At 42.4% G+C, this 17,400-nt stretch overlaps 1 protein-coding gene and 1 long non-coding RNA gene across 2 annotated transcripts in view; both read left to right on the plus strand.

Annotated features, from left to right (window-relative positions):
- Positions 1-10,334, plus strand: part of zdhhc14 (zDHHC palmitoyltransferase 14) — a 21,215-nt gene extending 10,881 nt beyond the window's left edge. The window contains exons 3-9 of the mRNA XM_006793434.3: positions 205-348; positions 472-609; positions 2,318-2,366; positions 3,280-3,382; positions 3,458-3,567; positions 6,529-6,637; positions 7,155-10,334. Of these exons, the coding sequence (XP_006793497.1) occupies positions 205-348; positions 472-609; positions 2,318-2,366; positions 3,280-3,382; positions 3,458-3,567; positions 6,529-6,637; positions 7,155-7,598 (1,097 nt within the window). The 3' untranslated portion in view covers positions 7,599-10,334. The remainder of the gene's footprint in view (positions 1-204; positions 349-471; positions 610-2,317; positions 2,367-3,279; positions 3,383-3,457; positions 3,568-6,528; positions 6,638-7,154) is intronic.
- Positions 10,335-11,543: 1,209 nt separating this feature from the next.
- LOC148098512 (uncharacterized) lies at positions 11,544-12,901 on the plus strand. The gene is made up of 2 exons (XR_015720728.1): positions 11,544-11,759; positions 12,578-12,901. It is a non-coding gene; the product is annotated as an uncharacterized LOC148098512 (long non-coding RNA).
- The last annotated feature ends 4,499 nt before the right edge of the window (positions 12,902-17,400 follow it).

The raw sequence follows: 17,400 nt of genomic DNA on the forward strand, positions 1-17,400 counted from the left end.
ATGAGAATCCCCACAAAGGCCCAAATACATTCCTGTGTGAGTGAAATCAGCAGATTTTATCTTAGAAAGAAGAACAAAACTCCAAATTTACTGAAAAAGAAAATAAAAATAATTCTGTTCTGAATCTGAAAGGTCAGGGCGAAATGTCACGGCCTGCCTCTCTGTACGGGGTCGTCACATTACCCATCTGCTGTGCGCTTTCAGACTCTGCAGGATGCTCCAGGCCACCTCCTCGGACCCGAGAGGTTCTCATCAACGGGCAGACGGTCAAGCTGAAATACTGCTTCACCTGCAAGATCTTCAGGCCACCCCGAGCGTCGCACTGCAGCCTGTGCGACAACTGTGTGGGTCAGTGCGTGTCTCCCTGTGTGTCACAGCCTTAGCTCAGTCCTAAAGCTGCTGGCAGTGCTGCTTGATTCCAGCTTTAAATTAAACATGAAATCAGACTTTCTGATGATTTTCCTCTTGCAGAGCGCTTCGACCATCACTGTCCGTGGGTGGGGAACTGCGTCGGGCGGAGGAATTATCGCTTTTTCTACCTGTTCATCCTCTCCCTGTCCCTCCTCACTGTCTTCATCTTCGCCTTCGTCATCACACACGTCATCCTCAGTGAGTAACGGCACCGCCCCCGCACACCTTTTCCTCTGTGGTCTCTACATCGAACATAGTTCTGTTAGTTAGGTTAATGTTCTGCAGAGATTCGTGCACGTTTGCGCTCAGACGACATAAAAACTTTATTTATAGAAGCTCCTTTGATACTTTTTGGCAGGAAGTAAAAACTGAGAAAATGTTTCAGAGAAAAAAAGAGAAGAAGCAGAAACGTGGACGAAATAAAGACTCTGATCAAACCAAAGCAAAGTTATTTTTAGAGACGATCCTGGTGACCAAGTGAAACCGAAGAAAACCATCAGACAGGAAAGTAATCATCATTCTCCACACTAAATAAAATAAAATATCTGGGCACGCGGTTTTGTTGTTGTGCTGACGATGACAGGATATGCAGAGCTATCAGGAAGTGTTCAGGAAGAGGTCAGTTGACCAGCAAGCGCTGTGTCTCTGCAGCGGTTTCTAATCTGTGTAATGTAACTCACCCATCAGTGACCTTCAGCCCCACCCACTGTCCTGTGATTGACAGGCTGATCAATGTGAGTCAGACAGACTGGGCCAGTTTTTTATGCTGAGAAAGCTGCAGATCAAAGTCCTGTTGGAAGAAACTCACCAGCTGATTTAAACGTTTCCTCACTTTGACCCAAAGGTCGTTCTTCTCTTTGCCGTCTGTTTCTGGCTTGTATAGACTCAAACAGTCTGAATAGGTTCAGTCGTCTCATCATAGATTCATTCTGGTCTCGTTGGTCCCTCTTGTCTCACTCCGGTTCCTCAGGTTAGTGCCAGTCTTTGTTTGGTCGTGACTCTGGCCTTGCAGGAGTTCTCGGACTTGTTTCAGTCTTGTGGGTCTCGTGCTGGTTTTGTGAGTCTTTAAATTAAGATTAGTCCAGATCTTAATTGTGATTTGCCTTGTTCGAATCTTGCCTGGTGGTCTTTTTGCTGTGGGTGTTTCTCAGGCTAAGCTTCCTCCCTGTTTGACGACAAAGATGTTTGATTGTGAAACCATGTTTGTGGAATTCTCTTCTTTCCTGTTTTTGTGGAAATCCACATAAACTGGCTGCTGCCTGGGAGGAACTGTAGCACAGATCATTGACTTTGTGTTTCTGGATCTAAAAGCGCCTGCTGATTTCTCTCTGTCTCTGACCTAATTTTGCACTTAGGCTGCGGATGTTGTTTTCCTGCCCTGCAGGTCCAAACCGTCAGGAACCCGAAGCCTCGAGCTGCCGCCGTCTGAAACTAATGACTGGCAGACTGGCTGAGATGAAGACGCAGCTTCCTCTGAGGGCTGCGCCGCTGGTTTTCTGTTTTTTGCTGTTGTGACTTTGATATAAATGCAGGGAGCTGTGACATCAGCCATCTGTTTTCAGCAGTTTACATCTTTAAGATGACGACCGAATAAGTAGTTGTTGCCTATCCTCGCTGACGCACCCAAACACACATGCACTATACACAGGAAAACAGAGGGTTGGTTGACACCAAGGCAGAGGAAGAGCTAACTGAGCCCAGAAATTTATTCATGTGGACGTAGAAAATAAAGACGTGTAGATGTTTCTACCTGGTCACATTGAAACAGAGCATTCAGTCAGGCTCTGTTTCAGGGCTCTTTAATGATTGGATGCTGTAATGTTCTTTATAATGAAAACGAGACTGTGGGCAGTGAGTACTGAACACTTCAGCCCAGATGATGGTTTTCTCTCTCTGTGTTCTGCAGGATCGAACCAGACGGGTTTCCTGAGCGCGCTCAAAGACAGCCCAGCCAGATATCCTTCCCCATGGACAGTTTCAGCTCCTTTTTATTCTGAAAACAACTTTCAATTATTCACATGCAAAATATTCCTCCTTCTTCTTTTACTCCATCTTGGTGCAGCCCTTCAGACCATCCTCTGTCTGAAACAAGCTGTTGTAGCTCCTCCCCCTGACAGCCCACTCTCTACTAGCCTCTGGAAGCCTGTTGAGGGGCAGCACTCTGTGCTTTTACATTATAAGTGTGTAAGGAACTGATGGAGGATACATACAGATATTTTCATAGAAAAATAAAAACAGGTTCCATGTGAAGACTGTGAACTTAAACATGCCTCGTATTACAGGACACACTCATACTCTTTAGTCATTTTACATTTTCCATAAATGATTGCAAGCATTTAGTTTGGTTCTGTAATATCAGCACAGTCATGGCCACGTTCACCTCCTCAAGCATCTACAGTCTGATTCATTTGGTGCGCAGCCATAAAGACACCAGCCTGTCCTCCATCACTGACGTGCATCACATTTAACATCAGGTTAGTTTGTGTTTCTTACAACAATTGTTCTTCCGGCTTCTCAGTTATAATTTTTCCAGTTTTGTTGGAGAAATAAAGAGTAAAGTCTGCCTGCAGCCGCCACAGAAAATCAAACCCGGGTGTTAATTACCCCTCATACGGCTTCCTTCCAAAATCAATCCGTCTGTTGCTGTCACCATCAGCTGTGACCACAGGTCAATATGTCCCACAATGCATTGCCAAGGTCAAATTTGCTGACCCTGTCACACCAGAAACAGTAAATCTTCTGTTTTTGCCATTTTTACTGCAAATAAAATCACTTCAGTTCGTTAATGCAGACGCACAGAAATCCTCCCGTAGCTCCACTTTATCCCCCATCCAAAGACCCGAGTCAGTCCTTGACCCTGCTCTGCACCGTCCTGGAGGTGGTGGTGTGTTTCTTCTCCGTTTGGTCCATTGTCGGCCTGTCGGGCTTCCACACCTACCTGATCAGCTCTAACCAGACCACCAACGAGGACGTGAGTATACCTGAAGTTCGAGGACCTAAGTGTGAAAAAGGCCTGCGATGTTTCTGATACTCTTGTCTGGTCCAGATTAAAGGGTCCTGGTCCACCAAACGAGGGAAGGATAACTACAACCCGTACAGCTACGGGAACATCCTGACCAACTGCTGTGCTGCCCTCTGTGGACCTCTACCTCCCAGGTCAGTAACCAAAAACAGGACTAAACTCTGTGCTTATAATCAGGACTAAAACCAGGAATACGGAGAGTTATGTGCAGGGCTAAAGGAGATTAAATGAAGAATTGAGAGCAGGAGTAACTCTGGGCTGCTCTGAGGTGAAACTGATCATAGTCTGAAATCCAGCATGAGCTCTGCACTGATCACTGAAGGTGTTACTAAAATCAGGACCGACTGATATTGTTTTCAGGAATACATGAAATGAATCCCGGTCTAAGAAGGATTAAATAGATCAGGATTATAAAAGACTTAAGTGCACTGACATCAGTCCTAAAACAGGGCTCAAATTTAGACTACAGTTAGGACTAAAAACAGGACTAACATTTGAACTAAAATCAGCACTGAAACCATGATTAAATTAAGCACCAAGCTTAGAACTAAAGTCAGGACTAAAGAGTTCTTCAGGACTTTACTTTGAGCTAAAATTGGGAATAAAAAATCTGGAGTACTTTGCATTGTATTTAGAAATGACCTGTAATCACTGTAAATGGTGCTTAAAGCTGAACTGGAAAGCTGAATTTCAGGATTGAAATGACTTCAGTAATAAACAAACAGCCATGTTGTTGGATTCGATGGCTGGAGCTTTGCAGCCTCAGTTGTTTGTTCCTGGAAGTCGGAGCTCCAAGAAACAAACAAGCTTTTCTTTCTTGGTTTATGCCTGAAAACTTTGCCTTGCTGCTCCTGCTGAAGCTGCTGATGTTTCGCTCTGCTGGTCTCTGAACATAAAGGTGCTTCAGGCGGTCTCTCTTCTTCCCCCCTCCTCTCAGCAGACGCCAAGTTTCTGTGTTTAACGAGGACAGTCTTCAGCTGAGACCTTGCACAGAGTAATTACAGCCCTCACGGCTTCCTGTCTCTCAGCTGACTGTCGGCTCGTCTTCTGCACAGAAATAATCAAAAGAACGATCAGAGCGGCCGAGCGATGGCTCTTCTTCATCGTTACCGCCTCCTCGCCGCTTCCGTGAGCTTCTATGTTTCCATCCCGCCTGCCGTATATCATCATTACAGCGGGAGACCTGGGCAGGGATTCTGTGACACGCTGCCGATACTTTTTATTGGTTTGTAAAAGCAGCTGATCGATGACATCTTGCTCAGCACAAAGTTAAGCTTTTATGGGCGGAGCTTTGGTTTCTAACTAAGCGCAGGAACAGACACAGACCGCATCCCTGTGCTTTTAATTATCAGATATATATACTGCATACTCGCCTTCTTTTATTCTCTGTGCTGTTGATCATTTCACTTCTGGTCAACGAGCTTCTATTGACTCACTGCAGATATTAAAGCTCCAAACACTGACTTCAGGGCTAACATCAGGTCTGTCTGCTTTGAATTTAAAGCTAAACAATCAAAAAACAGGATTAAGAGATTAAATAATCTGAACAGAATTAAACAGATTCCGGACTAAAGTTGGAACTAAAAGTAGAAATCATTTAACATTAGCTCAGGACTGCATTCATCACTGAAGTTAAAGCCAAACAGAATAAACTAATCAGGATTACAGTCAGGAATGCTAGTACCTGACTTCAGCACTTAGCAGGACTAAGATCTGATTTGTGGTCTAAATGAAATAAATGAACCGGTGAAATCAGGACTAAGTCAGGCCTGCAGAGCACTCTTCAGAGAATTTTTGCAGTAAGCCCCAAAAGACACGACGGTTAGCACTAAAATCACTCATCCTTTGAACAGGATTACATTAAGATCCTAATTCAGGACTAATCCATACAGCAAGCAGCAAACAGTTAGTCCAACACAGAATTAGATAAAAGAAAAAAGGACAAAAATATAAAAAATGAAGCCGAGCAGCAGAAAGTATCAGTGTGCAGCTTGAGTGATCAGATCCCTGCGATGTGCACGGACTGTAAATTTCATTCTTCAGGAGCTCTCAAAGAAAACGTCGATCGGCCGGCCAGAAGCTTTTCTTGTCTCTCAGTCGCTCTGTGATCCGGCTGCTTTTAAAAAAATGTTTGTTTTTGCAAATGAAATTTCTCTTTTTGTTGTCGTTAATCTTTGTGAATGTTTTTGAAATGATCTCCGGGAAATTCTTTTTGTAATATTTTCACATTTTTGGAGGTTTGATCGTTGATCCGGCTCGCTGAAGGACGCCTCTTATTTACAGCCTCTTATTTACTAAACATCGTTTATTGAATGAATCCGACTGAAATGTGTCTCGAGTGTTTTAAACAGTCAGTGAAGAATGTTGTGTAGAGAAGTGTTGGTGTTTGCAGCCCGGTGCCTCTGTGGAGATTCAGTTAAAGAGAAAACCGTGAAAAGAAAACAGTGATGAAGGGTTTTCCTCTGTGTCCGTGTTGTTTCGTCCTCTGAGGTCACAGACGGAGGAGACGAGGCTCTGATGATGCGTCCAGGCGGGTCAGCAGGAGCTCTCTGACAAGGCACCAGCTTTAATATTAATATTAATAATGGTGATGATGTGTAACAGCGAGCTGCCTCTGGGAGGATATGCAAGGAGGATTTTCAAAGTAAAAGGATGATGAGCATATGGAGCCTCATTATACAGTCTGCTTGTTTACGCACGGCTGGCTGCTCGCAGCGTTTGAACATGTCGACTCCACCTGCTTACAGGGCGACAGGTGGCGGCGTCCATCTGCACGCTCACAAACACACAAACACACGTTTCAGGGCAAACTCACTTTTCCTGCAGCCACAGGCTGATTTATTTACCTGAATCTCCCAGATCGAGGACGCCTGGATGATGTTGGACCGGGTGTTTGACCCAACGTCTCTCAACTTCATGTTCTAGCCTAGGCTCCCCCACCCCACCAGAGACAGGATATTACTTGATCCTGAAGCCAGTTTTGGCCCCCAGGAGGGCGGGGCTGTGCGTTTCTGGCCAGGCTGAACTGGTCCCCTGGTCTCTTTACTGGTTTTGATTTCCTCAGAATGTGATTGTTTGTGATTCTTCTTTATCAGTCTGATTGACAGGAGAGGTCTGATCCACTCCGGCATGCCGCAGACCGTCTCCCAGTCCAATGGCACCAGCAACAGCAGCTACGCCTCCACTCAGCTCCACAGCAACATGGTAAGTGAAGGACGCCGTCATACTGCCCGTTACTGATGCGTCACAGAGAACAATCATCATAAGGATCTGAAACGCACGTATTCAAAACTGTTTGAATGTAGATTTTTGTTTTTCTTTACGTTTCTTGGGTGAAAAGAAGCTAAAGCTGTTTGGCTGGTGTAACATAAAACAAACTGATAATAAAAGGTTAAAGGGGATAAAAATAAGTAAAAGAAAAACAGTAAAATGTGACTTTATTTTAATTATGTTTATTAATACAGCACATGTTAAACTTCCAAAATTGATCAGAATGAACTGATCATTCTGACGTAAACATCGAAAGAGTAAAAACCTCTGATTGTTCTTTTAAAGACGGGCCTGGCTTAAAGCTGCATTCTTTCTTTGGTCCAGCAGGGGACTCAGCCCTGACGATGCGCTGTTTCGGTCTTTTCACTCATCCTGGAAAATTGAGCGGCTTTTGTGGCCATTCAGGTGAATGTGTTGTAAATAAAGTTTTATGGTGTTGAATGTCTCTCAGTGTGATCAGGATCAGTGCATCCAGAGCACCAAGTTTGTGCTGCAGGCTGCCACCACGCCTCTGCTGCACAGCGACCCCGTCGTGCTGGCCCCGCTGCCAGGTAAGACCACCACTCTGGGGGGCCCCTGCGCCTACCTTGCCCCTGCCCAGCCGTCCCTGCCATCCTGCGGAGGCGATGTCCTGACGCTGAGGGACGCCGCTGTCGACTCCCGCTGTCACCACCACCTGCACCTACATCACCACCATCACCACCACCACTTTGTGAGTCCGGAGGAGACGCCATGCGCCACGCCACAGGGTGCCCTGCCCTGCCCCACACACCTGCACCTCCACCACCAACCCCACCCTGCCATCCCCTCCCCCGCTGCCCTGTACGACCCTGCCAGTCAGGACGCTCTACACGAGGACTCGGTCAGGGGGCTGGTGAAGCTCAGCTCCGTCTGAATGTGACGTCCGTTGGACAGATTTTTACTGTCTATGTTCAAAAAAACTAAACAAATAAAACAAACTGTTTCCAAATCGTGATGATAAAAACGAACACACCTCAGTAAAACATCTGATCACAAACTCAACTGATGGGCTGACGTCTCCGGTGAAGATTGTCCTCACAGCAAAGACTTGTCTCCAGACGCCAGAGAAATGCTGACACTTTCTCCCTTTTAGACTTTTTGTCTTTGAAGCTTCTCGACTTCACATTTTTTGTGACTTTGTTTGGCAGCTTTTAGAAAGTCCACCTGTTCTGCCCCGTTTGTCCTGTATTAAATATTACTTTAGTAAACTCAAGACACTTTTGCACAAAAGCACCTTTTCTGTTTGGACTTCTGTCTGAGGACCAAAGCTGGACTTGGTCCTCGTCCACTTCCCGTTCGTGTTTCATCCTTCGACCAACCTCCATTCTTTGAATTCCTGCTAAAAACGTTGAATCCAGAATAAGCTACTTCAATGCCAAACGTTCAGCTGCAGCAGCAGCAGGACCAAAACTACAAACTCTGACTTTTTATTTTATTACATATAATAAATAATATTTGATTGTTTTTTGGTTCTGATGGTAACTGGTTGGTGTTCTGAGACCAGCATTTGCCTCAGCCAGTCAATGTTTGTGATGCCATGTCAACAAATAAAAAACAAAAAGCCAATTCAAAGATCAGTTTGAGCTGCATGATGATATTCAAATGTCTTCACGTCATCATGTTTCTCTGTGTGAGTCACAGGAAAACTGAAGGTTTAGTGTTTGGTTTAAATGATGGACGAATCCATCATACATGTTTTTCCTGAGTACAAATTCATGCGTTAGGATGCCCAGATGCACCACAGCAACGTGGAGTCTTCATGTAGGCGTCTGTGTGCTGCATGGATGAGTTAACAAATTACATTAACCTCCAATTAAAAGTTATACTCAGATGTTTATCACATGACAGGTAAATGGTACAAATCAACGAGCTAAGAAGCCACAAAGACGATCGTCAGCTGTTTTTTATAACAGGGGTGTTGTCGTGAACGCTGACTGGCTGAGGCAGATGTTGTCTTACCATATAGATGTTTATTTCTGAGGATAAGAAATTTCTGGAAAACTTGTGCAGATCTGAGTGGAGGGAAGCAACAACACTGCCAGACGTTCAGCCGAGGATTGAAGGTGCTTTTTGGATATCCCTGCGTTTAAAGTTGCTTCGTTTTTAGGCGAAGAAATGGCCAGTATGACTTTATATGTTGTGTTGAAGAGATGTAAACTCAAGCTGAACGCTAGCTGGGCCAGGTGTTAACGTAATACCAGCTCCTACCACATGATGGTGCAGTCCCTGAGGGAAACCTTTAATTAACCTAGTAAGTCGTTAAGAACAATTTTATTTACAATGACGACCAAAGTAAAAGGTCAAGTTTGTGAGAAAATGGGGATACAGCTAAAAACACACCTGCTGGTAAAACGCTGCCCCCTGGTGGTGAATGTTTTTGAGGATAATGACAAAAAGCACCTTTAAATCATTGGGAAAACTTTGCTTGTGGTGTGGAGTGACAATGAACCAAACCTGTCTTTTATTCATACAACATAAACCACCCAATAAAACAAGTTTACACTCAGTTCATTTTCACACTTTTCCAAAGCTGTAGAACCAAAATAATCACCAAATGGTCCTATAATAAAATCATCAAATTAATTTAAAATCACATACACACAAAAAAAAGCCAGACTCTCAGTGTTGGACCTCCTCCTGACTTCCTCATACACGCTGACCATGATGTGGAGCCATCTCTCCATCAGACCTGTTCCTCTGATCTTCATACCTCAGCCTTTCCTCCTGTTCCCCTGCGTTAAGAACGGCTTCCTGACAGGCGTCCTTCCACTGAGATAATTTCTAATGAGGCTTCAGTGAGCAGTGGATAATCAGCTGAAGGTTCAGATCATTTCTCGAGTCCTGTTTCAGGTTTTTTTTTTTCCTGTTTCAGTATTTTTTAAGGTCATGACTTTCAGATACTGTTTATCAGTTATGCACAATCTTGCACTTAAGTCGTCATCATCCATCACTAATTAAAAAGCAACAAGAGAACAGATCTGATAAAGGACAAAATTATCAATCACAAAAGTGTGACAACTTCTCTGACTGATCTCAGTCTGCCAGGTGAGGGTGTTCTTTATTCTACAAAACAGCTGATTAAAGATATGTTTTTGGACAATGAGAAACCGTTTTTAAACTTTTCCTCTGTTCACCTCCATAGTCGATTTTAAATAAAACTAAAATGATGCAATGAAAATGAAGACCGCTTTAAATTAAGGGGTTTAACAAAAGTATTACATTAGCTATTTTGGAATTTTAGGCATTTTTATTCATGGTCCCCATTTTCAGAACTTTCTATAAAAGTAATTGAACAGTTGGTTGGTGAGGACACCTTCAGAGTCTTCATCAGCAGGAGGCGAAATGGACTCACTGATGATCGGCATGTTGGGTGGCCCTCACAGACTTTGTGATGTTCTCACTCCTCTCCTTTGAGAACGTTTTTTTTTGTTTCATGTTCAGATCTTATTTCAGGACAAAATGTATATCACTGTTGTGTTAGAAGACAAATCCAGATAACTGTAGATTATTTATTGGCTGGAATCAAACAGTTTGAAGAATAGCTAATGTTTTATTGATTTCTTTAGAAAGAAAACTGTTTGAAAAACATCATCTCACTATTAAATTTATAAGATGACATCAATGTTTGTTAGTTGTCTTGTCAGGTTATTACATTCTTCCTAATATACAATGTTTCGCTAACATGGTTCCTGCTTTCCATCCTACTAAACATATGAAGGAAATACAGATGACTGACTGTATAGCAGCAGCCTTCAGATGAGTCACTCAATAATTGATTGACAGGAAATTAGTCCTAATTATTCAGATTGCTGGTTGTATTTTGTGCTTCACACGGGCTGTGTGCTGGCAGGGTTTAATGGATTTATTTGTTGTTGATGATACTAAACTGAATATTTTCATAATGATGACACTAAATTCAGCTGCTGGATCCTCTAACTGATATTTGATGGGAAAACATTCAGTATAGAAGAAAAATGGCAGACTAATCATTAATGAAAGTAATGTTTGGTAGCAGGTTTGACTGAGCTCACAGAGACTGGATGGAAGAAGCTTCTCATTAACAGTAAATCACTGTGTGTACAGTTTTCTTTCAACTAAGCCAGAATAATTGGTGTGAAGTTTTAACACTGCTGATCCTTTTGAATTGACTGAATATTAATGGACTGAAGTTTCCAGTGACAGTGATTCAATGTGTGTCCGTGAATGCATCGTGTGTGCTGCAGTTTCATGGCTCCATCTAGTGGACTGATAGTGGAAGAAGAGCCGCTGAAATAAATAAAATAATGATAGAAGCCAGGATGACAGGAAAAGAACAAAACACTGTCAGAGAAGACTGGAAACAAGCACTGAAGACTCGAAATTCATCCATGTTTAAAATTTTAATATATACAAAAATTGTTTTTACCCAGACGGAATCACAGCTAAAAGATGATCCTGGTATAAAATGTAGGTAAATATGGAGGACCACAAGAGCCACGCACATCGAAATAAAAAATCCTGTGCTTAATTAATGAATTGTAGAATAAAATCTGCATTTGTCAATTCATTTTTGAATTCCAATTTAATAAACTGATTTTTAAAATGCTTTTTCTTCATTTCAAAAACCTTTTTCGAATTGCACTTTAATAAACTGCATTTCAAAAACCTTTTTCGAATTGCACTTTAATAAACTGCATTTCAAAATCCATTTCCCTTTCCTGTTCGCTCAGGGATTAACATGTGGATTAGCAGTTGGATTAGCAGTTGGATTAACAACTTCATTTTAAAAATCCTGCTGCTATTCAAATGAGCCACACCGTGGGATGTAAGGAGCTCTCTGATTGGTTGGTCAGACACAGGCTGTCTGCCAGCCTGGATGTTTCTAGCTCATAGCTTCGCCCTGCTAAGAAGCCTGTGTGCTTGTACAAAGGCCGTTCGACCTCGGGATTTACACTTGGCTGACACGGATATATAAAGAATGAAGGGACCCTGCAGCGAAACGGAGAGCCCAACCTCTGACTGAGTGCCTGTTTACAAAGTCTGACCACCTGTGAAGGTAACGCGCTAACGTGGCTAACGCTAGCATCACCGCATGTAGCCCCGTTATTTTAAGGTCATCTTAGCTTGTGAAAGTTTTACGTCGCAGCTGTACGAGCTAGCTACGTGTTTTGTAAGCTGCTGTGCTCTTCACAAATAAAGCTGGAAGCAGCTCAAACTATTAGAACCAGCACTGAGGCCCTTTACATTTATACAGTGTTAGAGCAACGGCTGCAGCCTACAGCCTTTAAACTAGCGATTAAAATGCTGACAGTAAACTCGTCAGTCCAGATGTTACCACATTACTTTGTGATACTTGTGAGTTAAAACAACTGAGACAGGCTGATTAAAATAACAGCTTTCAGTTGTCTCATTCAGCATATAAAGACTGGAGATCACACTACTGATTTCAGTTCATTTAATATGTGAGTGCACAGATTCATTCTCAACTGGACATAAACTATGATCAAAGGTTGTATATATGATGAATTCATTAAATCCCAGCCTCTAACACAGTGCGCTGAATTTTAGCTTTGAATGTCCAGTATATTCTAATCAGTGCAATCTAAGCATTCACTGAACCTACAGTATCTACACCTGTGTGGCAAATGTGTGGTAAAGCTACAGATAATTAAATTTAATTATTAATACAATATACATCATGAGAAACGAAAGCTGAAATTGATTCAGTTTAGTACTTTTCTCTGTATGCTCTGTGATTATAAAGGCCTTAAATTCTGTGATATATACTGTAAATGATTTTCACAGAGGTCTTAAAGTACTTAAATCACTGCTGATAGTCTGGTTGTTTATATTTTCACATTTTTGTGTCTGTAGGGCTGTTTGATGACAATTTGGACTCCTCTGGGAGATGAGGACACACCCACACCTGTTCCATACTGCAGCCATTGATGGTGTTATGGCTCTGAGTCAGCTTTGGGCCATCAGACGCACACACTGGAAAACCAGCACCTGGACTTCATGCAGGAGAGACGGCCTCAGTGATGATGGACTCTGCATCCTCTACTTTACCTCCTAATCTCTTTCTCTTTAACACACAATTAAAATCTTAGTGAGAAAGTCTCTAACTTGTCCACATTTGTACTTTTACTTGTAATAACTTGAGTTATTTTTAAGAAGAGTAAAGTTATTCACAAAGTTTTTATTCTTCTGTATTTATTGTTTTGTATCATGTACCACAGTCATACTGAACTATACAGACCTGGTGAATTGGAGAAAAAAAAATCATATATGAATGAATCATTCAGCTTCAGCAGTATTTCTATTCATCTTATGAATTCCAGTCTAATGTCAATTCACTGTTTGAGTTCAGTCTTGGTCTTAAACTCCAGAGAATACCACCTGGTTCAATCTTTTCATCTGATTATTGGGAAAACAGTTTTCTTCTGAGATATGCTGCTAGAGCTGAAATAGAGCCCAAAGAAACAACAAAGTTTAGTCCCTCTGGATTTTCCATGGAAAATTGTTTTATCACTCACTCAGGTGACTGCTCCAGTGTCACGGATGAGTGATGAATGTATCTCCCACTGGAAACCATTGTGTCCAGTTAAAGTCAATCGACTTTTTCAAGGAGAGTTGTTAGATGCTGTGCTCATGAGGACAATGGGTTTTAAACTTGCAGCACAACACAAAGCTGAAATACTGGATCAACGATCAAAACACATTGAGCAGAATTAAGTCAAAATGTAATATCCTGATATGATGACACATCACACATGATCCAGCATTGTTCTAAGAATGCAAACTTTCTTCTTGGAAGTTTCCACAGCTGCCAGAAAGGGACAGATTTCTGGCTGGTCTTACTGAGTGGTCATTGCTCTCTTGTTTTCTCTGGAATTGCTGCACGGAGGATGTAACACCCATGATAAGCGCTGAGGTGTATGTCCTTGTCAGAAATGAGCCGTCCTCAGCTTCCAGGTTAGGAAAAGTGGAACCAGAAGATATTCAAATGCATCTCTCCACAGCTGCTGATGAATTCTACAAAAAACAAAGTTTGTTAAAAACATTTGCAGGTGAATCACCACTGACTTATCACTGACATCCATTTACTCAAAAATTAATGACAAGTGGATAACTAGAATATATAGTTTATAATTTCAACATTGTACTGTAAAAAATGGAACTTTATATGACAAATGTGGTGTGGTGCTTGTGGAATTTTTAACAAGGACCCTACAAAACTTTACAGTACTCATGCTGCCACACTTCTGATGGCTAGGTGTGCAGTTCCTGCTTTAAATGCATTCACTTTTAAGATTAAGAAATCTAAGTGATAAGAGGCCAGAAATGTTTGAACTTGCTTATGAACCTAAATCACTGAGGCTGTCTCTCCTGCATGAAGTCCAGGTGCTGGTTTTCCAGTGTGTGCGTCTGATTAATAATTAAATTTAATTATCTGTAGCTTTACCACACATTTGCCACACAGGTGTAGATACTGTAGGTTCAGTGAATGCTTAGATTGCACTGATTAGAATATACTGGACATTCAAAGCTAAGATTCAGCGCACTGTGTTAGCAGCGTTCTGCCATACGGATCACTCTCTGAAGAGCTTTTTTATCCTTGACACAGCTGTTTCCATACCAGGATGTGATGTTCTGTGTGAGGATGCTCTCCACAGCGCCTGTATAGAAAGTCCTGAGGATCACTGGAGAGACCCTGAACTTCCTCAGTTGTCGTAGGTGGTACAGGTGCTGCCTAGCCTTTTTGGTCTGGACCTGAATGTGGGCAGACCATGTCAGGTCTGAGGAGATGTGGACACTGAGATACTTGAAGGACTGCACTCTCTTCACTGGAGCTCCATTAATGATAATGGGCTTGTAGTCCCTGTGCTGACCCCTTCTGAAGTCCACCACCAGCTCCTTGGTCTTGCCGGCGTTCAGCTGGAGGTGGCTGTCCTGGCACCACGATGCCAGATTCTTCACTTCATCCATGTAGGCTGCCTCATCGTTGTTGGAGATGGCGCCAACCACCACTGTGTCGTCAGCGAACTTCACAATGGTATTGGAGCCGTGGGTGGCCACACAGTCTGAAGTATAGAGGGAGTAGAGCAGTGGCAAGAGGACACACCCCTGTGGTGCTCCCGTGCTGATGGTGATGCTGTTGGAGATGCACCTACCCACCCTCACCACCTGAGTTCTGCCAGTGAGGAAGTCCAACACCCATGCACACAGACGGCTGTTGAGTCCCAGGTGAGTAGTGAGAAATGGACAAAAGGAGCAGACCACTCAGACACACTCGAGTCACAGTGAGAAAACTACACAATTCAAAAGATGGGAGTGAGCAGACAGAGATTCTGGGGCAATCCAGGGAGAGATGTTGTAAATCCTGATGAATGAAGCCTTAGCTTGACATTCTCAAAGGAATCCCCCTTTCCAAACAAACAATTCCAGGAGATTCTTTGATAATCTTCACTGTGACCCTTTACTTCAACACCAAGCTATTTACAAACATCATGGCAGTGACAGGTTTCATATTGAAGTACCATCTAATAATAAACACACATAATATAAAAAAACAAACAATTACCTTAAAAATGCATAAATTAATCATGCTAAATATTTATCCCATCTTTAAGTGCCAAAAAATATAACTAATTTGCATATGACTATTGCTCAAATGAATGAGTTATGAAATCTGACCAGTTTAAAAGTATTAACCAATTACTACATTTATCATGTGAAACACTGAATATAAAATGAACACAAATCAATTAACAATAAAAAATACATTTATGCTGGGACAGAGTGAAGTGTAAAAGGAGCACCTTCATGCTTAACAAGAAGGAATGTCCGAATATCAGTGTGATGAAATGAGTCATTAGAGTCTTAAAAACGAAACAGCACAATCATGATATTTCTATTAATACCCATTTATAAATCCAGCCAGAAGACAGTCATCCACATGAAAAAAAACAATATACATTACTTAGAAATGCATTAGCAGAGTAAAGAAAACAGACCACTTTTTTAAAATATAAAGTATCTGGAGTTTTCAGGAAGCCGCACCTCTTCCTGGTACTTTACTAGACTATGGCTGTGTCCCAATTCAGGCGCTGTGTCCCATTTCAGGGTTTGCACGCTTGAAGTACGCATTTTAAGTGCGGTTACGTCACCGCCACGCGACAACGGCTGTCCCACTTCGAAGTGTACTTCAAATGCATACTCCAAATGCGCCGTCGATTTCCCCAAATATCAAGCGTGGTCCGGTGCACGCTTTGTGGTCCCATATATCCCACAATTCATAGCGCGGCGGTGGGTGTGGATAATTTTGCCGCAAAATACGGCAGAAGGGAGCGGCCGAAAAGTGAACTGTCAAAAGTAAGTACTGAATATGGCGTCACTTATTCATGTGCGAATGTTTAATAATGAAGAACATTAAAACATTGCTGTTGGCCACATGTCGGCAAAGTTATGTGACACTAGTGATGTTTGTACTTTCAGCATTAACTTGGTTTTAAAGCCTCTACTTCTAAATATACATATAGACGACCTTAATCTTACAGAGAATCTGATGATTTTATGGATAATTACAGTCAGTCATATATCCACAAACACAACAAGCTGAAAGTCAGTGATATAGATTATATATATATATATATATATATATATATATCAATCATAATAATCTGACAATACTATAATATTGGCCATATTATATTTACATTACCATAGTGAGATGACTTTAGTCTCATGAACAACATTAACTAATTATTATTTACTAGCTAATCTTAAATGACTGTTCAGTACAGAAATGAAGCCCTTGAATCATGTTTTACAGTCCCGTGGTCTCAGCCTCAGATACTCAACTAATCAAAGTGATGTCATGACAAAAATGAATGACCAACAAAACATTTTTCTCCTTCATTTCTGTCACACAAAGCTGTATGTAACGTGTCTCGCGGTTAGTATCATGGTTGCTAGGCAACCAGAACAGCGCGACGAAGCATATACCGTCCCATTTCACAAGCCTCTCACTTCCGCACTTCTCGTACTTATAGTACGCACCGTACGTAGTACGCGTAGTGCGCGTACTTCAAGCGTGCAGACCCTGGCTGTGTCCCATTTCAGGGTCTGCACGCTTGAAGTACGCGCACTACGCGTACTACGTAGGTAAAGCTTCAGTTCATCATGAGGCTTCATCTCACCATCACTATATATGGGACCACGAAGCGTGCACCGGACCACGCTTGATATTTGGGGAAATCGACGGCGCATTTGGAGTATGCATTTCAAGTACACTTCGAATTGGGACAGCCGTCGTCGCGTGGCGGTGACGTAACCACACTTAAAATGCGTACTTCAAGCGTGCAGACCCTGAAATGGGACACAGCGCCTGAAATGGGACACAGCCAAGGTCTGCACGCTTGAAGTACGTGCACTACACGTACTACGTACGTGCGTACTATAAGTACGAGAAGTGCCCGCGAGAAATGTTTCATACAGCATTGTGTGACATAAATGAAGGAGAAAAAATGTTTTGTTGGCCATTCAGTTGTGGGGTCTCAGAATCAAAAGAATGACAACACCACGGAACAGAAGTTTGATACCATCATGGGGAGGCTCGCGGTTCTCCAACGGGAGATTGAGAGACCAGTGTCGGAGTCAGAGCGGGCACGCTCTGTTTTGCATAACTATTTTTA

This window comes from Neolamprologus brichardi, chromosome 15, assembly GCF_056152115.1.
Source record: "Neolamprologus brichardi isolate AB-2024 chromosome 15, ASM5615211v1, whole genome shotgun sequence".
Taxonomy (NCBI): Eukaryota; Metazoa; Chordata; class Actinopteri; order Cichliformes; family Cichlidae; genus Neolamprologus; species Neolamprologus brichardi.